Source organism: Triticum dicoccoides, chromosome 3B, assembly GCF_002162155.2.
Source record: "Triticum dicoccoides isolate Atlit2015 ecotype Zavitan chromosome 3B, WEW_v2.0, whole genome shotgun sequence".
Classification (NCBI taxonomy): domain Eukaryota; kingdom Viridiplantae; phylum Streptophyta; class Magnoliopsida; order Poales; family Poaceae; genus Triticum; species Triticum dicoccoides.
In genome coordinates, this window is record NC_041385.1 from 799,016,392 (window position 1) to 799,026,171 (window position 9,780).

At 44.5% G+C, this 9,780-nt stretch overlaps 1 protein-coding gene across 1 annotated transcript; it reads left to right on the forward strand.

Annotated features, from left to right (window-relative positions):
• The first annotated feature begins 1,586 nt into the window (after window positions 1–1,586).
• On the forward strand, window positions 1,587–4,625 carry LOC119278558 (protein LIFEGUARD 2-like). Its single transcript, XM_037559888.1, has 4 exons — window positions 1,587–2,164; window positions 2,850–2,960; window positions 3,927–4,084; window positions 4,169–4,625. The coding sequence occupies exons 1-4, from the start codon at window positions 1,813–1,815 to the stop codon at window positions 4,343–4,345; spliced, it is 798 nt and encodes a 265-aa protein (XP_037415785.1). The 5' UTR covers window positions 1,587–1,812; the 3' UTR covers window positions 4,346–4,625.
• The last annotated feature ends 5,155 nt before the right edge of the window (window positions 4,626–9,780 follow it).

A 9,780-nucleotide genomic window follows, 5' to 3' on the forward strand; every position in this document is an offset into this window, starting at 1 on the left:
GGATTGGTGATGGAATTGTTCATTTGTCCCCATTCTCATTGCTGGAATTTGGTCCTAGTTAGAGCCTCTGCTGAATTATCTCCTGGTTCTAGTGCATATTAGAGCAGTTATGTTGTTTTTGTTTTTCAATGCAACTTGCCCGGCCCTTCATCTTATCAAAAGCTACAGCTGCTATCACACTTGCGCTAAGATTTACATTCATAATTTTTTGGTTCATATGCTGTAGGTGTCGCTTGGTATTGTGAGGTCGTATTTGTGGCATCAGGTGAGCATTTCAAGCGGCAAGAGCCTATGTTAGTAGTTTTTAAGACATTTTATGCTTTTTCTTGTTTTTAGTAGATGAATTTCATGAGTCTTGGTTGAGTAGTTTTGCATTTGTACATTCAGATTTTTAGGCCTTAAATGTTCGCCCCGGCTAAGTTCAATTCCTGGGTCCGCCACTGCATCCCGGACCTCACGGCCGCATGCAAGCCGACGAGTCCGGCAAGTCCATGAGCACGAGACCTCACCTTCCTCAACCAGACAACAGAAGTGTCCTCGCCGGGTCCAAAAGGAGGCCCCCCACAGACACCGACGCTGACGGAGGGAGGATCAGTCCAGGCCGCAACACCAGCACCACCACGATCTTCCACCCGCACCATCCCTTGAGATCTAGTTCGCTGACAAAAGAGGGAAGAAACAGGAGCCTGATCGGTGTCCCCCTCTGCTACCAGCCGGAGCAGAGACCACCTCCGCCGCAGACCATTCCGCTCACCATCTCCCTGCCGTCTTGTGACCTCCACCACCAGCCCGCTATAGGCCCTCAAGCCACTGCACAAATAGCCGACGGCCGAGGCCACACTCCGGGACGCCAGATCTGGGCGTGGTAACACCAGCCGCCGGAGGCACGACCGCCTGTGAGAGGGCGCATCCCCTCCGGGCAAGACACGCGCATCCAGCCCGAGTCTGCCGCCCTCCACCCCCCTCGCCAGCGACCCGCGCCGCCGCACAGCACCACACCGCTGCCACAACGGCACACACGCGCCCGAGGCACCGCATCCTACCACCTCGCGCCAGCCAGAGAGTTGCCCCGCCGCCACCTTCCCTGGATCAAGGCGAGCTTTGCCGTCCGAAGCCTCTGGAGGCGGCGAGACGAGGAGGGGGCTGGGAGGAAGGAGGCGGCGCTAGGTTTTTCGCCCCCCGAATCGCCAGGGAGGGCGACGCGGGGGTGGGGGGGGGGCAGCGAATCCATTAGAATCGTCTCTAGCAATAGGTCATGTCTATGTCAAAAAAAGCAATATGCCATGTCCATGTCAAAAAAAAAAGAAGCAATAGGCCATGTCATCAATCCGTGGATGGGTGTCTCGACCAATAAATTTCAAGTACATGGATTATGTGTTTCTTTGCCAACCAATAGGTAGTACATGGGTTGTGTGTTTCTTTGCAAACCAAATAGGCTTTAAGTACATAGATGATGCATTTCTTTATAAATTGAGTGTGTTTCATGCACTATGTGTAAAAAAATAATATAAGAACAAGAATTAGCATGACGCTTAAAATGATGAACGGAATAAGAAGAACAAAGATTGTCCTAAACAAATTAAGGAAAAAGAACAATTTCACTGTGGATTCTACTACGATGAAATTGCAGTTATGCAATATAAGGGGATCTCCAACGCTCAGTGCTTGGATGGGTGCTAGCAGGAAATAAAATAAATAAAATCTCTAGAGCGCCCGCATTAGAGTACGGACCCGCGTAGACCCCCATCTTCCAAGAAGGAACAACTCTCCCTGACTAGTGGGCCCAGCAGGTCGGTGTCATCTGATCTGATTATGTACCGCCTCGGTTCGCTTTGCTCCTCCCCAGTCACCAGCCACCAGTCCCCACTCCCCCACTCGCCTTCCACCACACCCGCGAAAACCCTACCTCCGGAAGCATCGCCGGTCGAGATGAAGGGCGGCGACATCACGGCACCCAAGGGGGCGCCGTACCCCGGGACGGCGGAGAGCCCCGAGCTGCGCTCGGCACTCATCCGGAAGATCTACGTCGTCCTCTGCCTGCAGTTTCTCCTCACCGCCGTCGTCGCGGCCGTCGTCGTCAAGGTCCCCGCCATCCCTCACTTCTTCCTCTCCACCCACGCCGGCCACGGGCTCTACATGTTCATCCTCTTCTTCCCCTTCATCGGTGAGACCTCCATCTTTTCTTTCTGCTACGAATTTGTGCTCCAGTTGCAGGGAGGGTTTTATCTTTTTGGTAAAGTAAACAGAGCATGTATCTACAAGGGGCTATACAAAATTAAATTGCAAAATACAACAAGTGACTTTTAAAATGTCAGAAAACAAATACTCCTATGTTGCACAATTATCGGAAGTCTCGCGCATGATTTGGGGGATCTGAATTTGAATTTCGTTCTGCTATGTGAAGTGTGAACTATCAACTATCTACTGGATCTCTTCCTTTAATTTGCGCCTGAAAGCATAAAGACTGCTAGTTGTATGGGATATTCCAAATGTTGTTCAAATGGCCCATGAAACAAGCAGTGTGTAATTCCGACGAATTTATGCGCAATACTGCTAGTTGTATGCCTGCGATTTCATTATGTCTTTCCCGCAAAAGAAAATATTTAATTATGTCTGCTTTTGAGGGCCTTGGTGAGAGGACATGACTAGCTTTCCCTTTGCGTGCTCTTCTCTGAATTACCTTCTGCAAAGCGCAAAGCTATGGATGTACTCTTAACTGGAACCCCTGATTTTTGCAGTGAATTGCAGCATCTACTCTTAATTTTGCTTTACTAGAATGGGACCTGGTTGCTTTGTGATTTGCAGTGCTATACCCGTTGCTAAAATGCTTGTTACCTTTTTGTATGCAGTGATGTGCCTGATGGACTTGTACCGCGAGAAGCACCCAGTCAACCTGCTGCTGCTCGGCCTCTTCACAGTGGCCATCAGCTTCTCTGTGGGCATGATTGTCTTCCCACCATGTATTCGGTTCTTGCCCTCAGATCCTAGCTTGTTCTTGAGTCTTCTAATGCCCCTCTCGTTGTATCAATTCATGACATGTGCATTAGCTTGTTAGTCACTATGTACCGCAATTGGATGGTTGCTGCCAATTTGCCATTGCCATGCAAATGTTAGGTATGGTAGACACTTCGAGGCAGCTCATGTGACTGTAGTTGATGCATTTTCCCAGTCTGTGTTGAGGGTCAAGTTGTCGCATTTGTAGTATTGCCAGCTAGTAGGATTACATTTTGAGAAGGCCTTCCTTTGCTATTTTGAAATCAGAAATTAGCAAACAATGACCTTCGCTTTCCACAGAACATTCGTTGGATCTTGCATGTTTATTTACTGTTTCTTCCTGCCACTGTGTGCTGTATAATATTAGTATCATTTTGATCTGAAGGACCATTTGATCCAACAATATATCAGCCAACCTGCTCAAGTTGACATGGTTTTGGCAAGGATGTGGTTTAGGTTGCACGACTAGCCTAAACTTTTTTCGAAATAAAAGGGATTTTTATCATCGTCCTAGTGTGGTTACAAGACAATAGATATTTCATAGGTTATTTTACAAAGGTACTCCATGCATGTCATTTAAATCTCATTGGAATAAAGTGATTAAATTATATAATCTTTCGATTAGACAATCATGTTGTCAGGCATTTGGGGGTTGTACCAGTTCTAAGGTTCGTATAGATTGTACCACATGTCCACATCGCATGAGTTTGCTGATTGTTTGCTTCTTCAATGAATTCTGATTTTAATTAGCATGCACGTGCGTTATTGTTTGGTCAGATTTACATTAAAGTTTGTTTGTTCAAGAGATGTATGAGATGATAAGAAAGCAATTAGTTAATTTAGTGTCTAATTTAGTGTTTTGTTCTTTGTCGTTGTGATGGTTTTTCTTTGCTAAAGAAACCACTAAAATAGTCTGCCATGTACGTGCACAGGCATGGTCATTCTGGAGGGCGCGATTCTTACAACGGTGGCTTTCTTGAGCCTCACTGCTTACACCTTCTGGGCTGCAAGCAGGGGCCATGACTTCAGCTTCCTTGGTCATTTCCTATTTACTTCTCTCATCGTGCTGCTCGTCTTTGGTTTCATTCAGGTCAGTTAGGTGTGTCGCCTGTTTCTCTATCAGTCTTCTCTGTTCTACAATGCAATACTGATCATGGCTTCTGTAAATATGCAGATCCTCTTCCAGCTGGATAAGCTCTCTCTCATGATCTTTGGCGTGCTGGCGGCACTCATCTTCAGTGGCTTCATTGTTTATGACACAGACAACATCATCAAGCGTTGCGCCGGCGGCATTCATCTTCTGTGGCTTGAGACACGGACGACATCATCAAGCGTTACGCATGACGACTGACGAGTATGTCTGGGCCCTGCTGACCTGTTTAGCGCGGGTGACAGCTAAAGCGCATCGCCCTGGCTGCCCTTGTTCACGAGAGCTTGACTTGAAGAATTGTATAGGCTGGTCTGTTTCACTGCCACGGTCAAGATGTTGCGCTTAGTTTGGTTGCGTTGATATCCCTAGCTAAGAGAGGAAACATGAGAAAATTAACCTAAACTGTGCATCGGTTCTATTGGTGGTGCTACTGCGTGACTGAGCTAATCATTTCTTATACTACTCCCTCCGTTTTTATTTACTCTGTATATTAGAATTGACTGAAGTCAAACTTCGTAAAGTTTGACCAAGTTTATAGAAAACTATATAGACATTTATCATAATAAATCTATACGATGTGAAAGTACATTCAATAATAAATCTAATGTTGTTAATTTGTTGTTGTATATCTTAATATTTTTGTTTATAAACTTGGTCAAAGTTTGTAAAGCTTGACTTTGACTAAAGCTAATGTGCGAACTAAATATAAACGGAGGGAGTACTAGAAATCTATAACTTTTTCTTCTGGTTTGTTCACCAAAGGTGTGTCGTAGTCAACGGGAATGTCTTCTCCCAATGAACGTGCATCCCCAGAAATCCTAACATAAATCAAAGAATAAATGCGAGTATGAGGACTTGAACCTTGGTGGATTAGGGATAGCAGTGTCCTAACCATTCAACCATAGGTCGGTTTGCATTTCCGTGGCCTAGTAAGGAGAGGGTCTTGATCAATGAAAAAATAGGGTGCTATGAGAATAACGAGGCCCTTAAAAAATGCTATTAGTGTGTTATAGCGTGCTATTTGCGAGATACTATACACGAATTTATTTAGCGAGTCATTCCTCAAAATGATATAGTGTGCTATTAGTGCGCTATTTTCTTCATTGGTCTTGACGTTGCTAGGTTAGATGGCCGCTTCCAACCTAGCCGTCGCCGCCACAACTACGACCATAGCTTCGGTCCCCCTCTTTTTCTCCCTCCAGCGGCCTCGTCAGCGGAATGGCGAGCAGGGACCCGTCCGTCCATCTCTGTTTTTGTTATAGGTTTTTACTTCTTCGGCGACATCAACGAGGTGGTGGCGATGATGGCATGTTGGAATAAGGTCTCTCCAGGCTTTCCCTATCTCGACGACGTAGGATCTGGCACCCGCCGACATCATCGTTGGTCGCCAGTGACCTTAGGGCCATGGCGGCGCGGTGGATCCCGACCCTTTGCCGGCGGGAGGGCTTTGTTTTGATGTTTCTTTGAGTTTTTTTGGAGTTCTTGTCTTGCTCGGGAAGACGAGATAGGCGCCTTCTTTAAGATGGAATAAGGTTCTCCGCGCCTTCTTTAAGATGGAATAAGGTTCTCCCCACCTAGCCTTGTCACATTGGTGCGTCTAGCATCATTAGTGGGCGTGCGGAGGTGTGTCTCCGGCGGATTTCTCCTTGGTGGATTTGCTCAGATCTGGTCGTAGTTCGTCTATGTTCATGTGTCGTATCTTTCCGATCAACACTGCTCTTCAATGGCGGCAGTTATTGTTCTTGTGCGCTGGTCCTATGGGGTCTTAGCACGATCGACCATAAGTTTTGGCCGGCTCTAGCTGAAGTTTTGGCCGGCTCTAGCGAGGGAGAGGCAACGCCGGCGCCGCGCCTTCGGCTCGCTTCAGTGCTTTTAGTTATCACCAAGTGGTCTATGAATCTGGATGCAATTTTTAATATTTTTATAATGTTTGTTTTACTCTCATGATTTAAGAGGAATAGATCAAAAAAATTAGAAGAAAAACCAAAAGGAAAACATTCTATGGATGTGGAGACGGACAGAGAGCCTCTGTCCAATCTCTTTCCCTTCATCAGCAAATCATAGAAAAAATGATAGCCTTTGTCCTTCCTTGAACCAACTGTTAAGAATAATTAATACTAGATTAATTAAGGGATAATCCCCACTTGTCAGACACATATAATCCCACCCGTGTGTTGTGGAATTGTCACGGCAGATGCCCTAACATGAGGACTTATGTGTGGAGCCATCGTAACGTGGTTAGCTTGAAGGGGTTAAAACGGGACAAGGGACACAAAGAGTTTACCCAGTTTCGGCCCCTCGCAACGAGGTAAAGGGCTACTCCTGCTTTAGGTTGTATTGCTTGGGTTTCGATTACTAGGGAGCGAATATACACTTGACCTAGTTCTCGACTTGTTGTTGCTTGCCCTAAACCACCGCCGGGTCACCCCTTTATATACACAGGCTGATGCCCGGCGGCTTATAGAGTCCCGCCGGCTCGTACACAACGTGTCTGGCTCGGTGGCAGAACTACACTTTCCTTAACAAAAGTTAGCATATGTCGGTTTCCACTCGTGGGCCTTGATGACCCACAAGTATAGGGGATCTATCGTAGTCCTTTCGATAAGTAAGAGTGTCGAATCCAACGAGGAGCAGAAGGAAATGACAAGCAGTTTTCAGTAAGGTTTTCTCTGCAAGCACTGAAATTGTAGGTAATAGATAGTTTTGTGATAAGATAAATTGTACTGAGTAACAAGCAATGAAAGTAAATAAAGTGCAGCAAGGTGGCCCAATCCTTTTTGTAGAAAAGGACAAGCCTGGACAATTTCTTATAATGAGAAAAGAGCTCCCGAGGACACATGGGAATTATCGTCAAGCTAGTTTTCGTCACGCTCATATGATTCATGTTTGGTACTTTGATAATTTGATTTGTGGGTGGACCGGTGCTTGCGTACTGCCCTTACTTGGACAAGCATCCCACTTATGATTAACCCCTATTGCAAGCATCCGCAACTACAAAAGAAGTATTAGGGTAAACCTAACCACATCATTAGACATATGGATCCAAATCAGCCCCTTAAGAAGCAATGCATAAACTAGGGTTTAAGCTTCTGTCACTCTAGCAACCCATCATCTACTTATTACTTCCCAATGCCTTACTCTAGGCCCAAATAATGGTGAAGTGTCATGTAGTCGACGTTCACATAACACCACTAGAGGAGAGACAACATACATCTCATCAAAATATCGAACGAATACCAAATTCACATGACTACTAATAGCAAGACTTCACCCATGTCCCCAGGAACAAATGTAACTACTCACAAAGCATATTCATGTTCATAATCAGAGGAGTAATAATATGCATTAAGGATCTGAACATATGATCTTCCACCAAGTAAACCAATTAGCATCAACTACAAGGAGTAATCAACACTACTAGCAACCCACAGGTACCAATTTGTGGTTTTGATACAAGATTGGATACAAGAGATGAACTATGGTTTTGAGAGGAGATGGTGCTGGTGAATATGGTGATGGAGATTGAACCCCTCCCGATGAGAGGATCGTTGGTGATGACGATGGTGATGATTTCCCCCTCCCAAAGGGAAGATTCCTCGGCAGAACAGCTCTGCTGGAGCCCTAGATTGGTTCCGCCAAGGTTCCGCCTCATGGCGGTGGAGTTTCGTCTCGTAAGCTTGCCTCTGATTTTTTCCAGGGTAAAAGCCTTCATATAGCAGAAGATGGGCACCGGAGGGCCACCAGGGGGCCCAGGAGACAGGGGGCGCGCCCAGTAGGGATGGGCGCGCCCCCACCCTCCTGGGCTGGGTGTGGGCCCCCTCTAGTAGTTTCTTCGCTCAATAATTCTTATTAATTCCAAAAATAACTTCCGTGGAGTTTCAGGATTTTTGGAGCAGTGTAGAATAGGTTTCCAATGTTTGCTCCTTTTCCAGCCAGAATTCCAGCTGCCGGCATTCCCCCTCTTCATGGTAAACCTTGTAAAATAAGAGAGAATAGCCATAAGTATTGAGATATAATGTGTAATAACAGCCCATAATGCAATAAATATTGATATAAAAGCATGATGCAAAATGGATGTATCAAGTCCCCCAAGCTTAGACCTCGCTTGTCCTCAAGCGGAAGCCGAAACCGAAAAATATGGTCGCAAGTTTAGAGATAGAGGTGTCGATAAAAATAAAATACGGACATGAGGGCATCACGATCATTCTTATAATAGCAACATAAATAGATTTTATCATATGATTTTGTATGCTCAAGTAATGATCAATTCACAATGTCAACTATGGTTCAGAAACTTCATTGGGAACTAACAAACTATAATCTCAGTCATTGAAGCAATTGCAATTTATCATAATATCAGAAAGAGTCAAGAATAGAGCTTTTCAGCAAGTCCACACACTCAACTATCATGTAGTCCTCTACAATTGCTAACACTCACGCAGTACTTGTGGTTATGGAGTTTCAACCGGACACTGAGAAACATAGGGGCTTATTATGTTGCCTCCCAACGTATTCACCTTTGGGTGATGTCAACAATAATAGTTCATGCTAACTTACATCCAATTGGATATATATATATATCAAGATCTTTCAAACACGAGGAGCTTGCCAAAGGATGAAATGAAAAAGGGAAAGGTGAAGATCACCTTGACTCAGGCATAAAGTAAAAACATAAAATAAAAGATAGGCCCTTCGCAGACGGAAGCAGAGGTTGGCATGTGCTTTTAGGGTTGGATGCATAAAATCTTAATGCAAAAGAACGTCATTTTATATTGCCACTTGTATATGGACCTTTATTATGCAGTCTATCGCTTTTATTGCTTCCATAACAAGATCGTATAAAGCTTATTTTCTCTGCACTAATAAGTCATACATATTTAGAGAGCAATTTTTATTGCCTGCACATGACAACTTACTTGAAGGATCTTACTCAATCCATAGGTAGGTATGGTGGACTCTCATGGCAAAAACTGGGTTTAAGGATATTTGGAAGCACAAGTAGTATCTCTACTTGGTGTAAGGAATTTGGCTAGCATGAGGGGGGGGGGGGGAAGGCAAGCTCAACATGTTTGGAAGGTCAGTGACAATATACTTTAACTGAGATGTGAGAAAACATAAACCATTATGTTGTCTTCCTTGTCCAACATCATCTCTTTTAGCATGTCATACTTAATGAGTGATCCCAATCATAAAACATGTCCAAGATAATATATTTGTATGTGAAAACCTCTCTTTCCTTATTACTTCCTATTAATTGCAACGATGACCAAAACTAAGTTTGTCAACTCTCAACAACTTTTATGCCTCATACTTTCTATGTGTGAAGTCATTACTATCCATAAGATCAATATGAGCTCTTTTATTCTTTTTATTCTTTCTACTTTCTCAAGATCATGGCAAGATAGCAAAGCCCTTGACTCAACACTAATCTTTATTCTAGATAGCTCACAGACTCGATTACATAAAGAGATCGCAAAGCAAAACTCAAAACTACTTGATACCAAAACTTCAATCTACTAGATCAAGATGCTACTAAAAGGATCGAAATAAATAAAACGGTAAAGATAGGAGTGTGATGGTGATACGATACTGGGGCACCTCCCCAAGCTTTGCAGTTGCCAAGGGGAGTGCCCATA

Coding starts and splice junctions, on each gene's coding strand:
- LOC119278558 (XM_037559888.1), top strand. CDS start 1,813: ATGTACCGCCTCGGTTCGCTTTGCTCCTCCCCAGTCACCAGCCACCAG. Junction 2,165..2,849: donor CCTCTTCTTCCCCTTCATCG/GTGAGACCTCCA, acceptor TTTTGTATGCAG/TGATGTGCCTGATGGACTTG. Junction 2,961..3,926: donor CATGATTGTCTTCCCACCAT/GTATTCGGTTCT, acceptor GTACGTGCACAG/GCATGGTCATTCTGGAGGGC.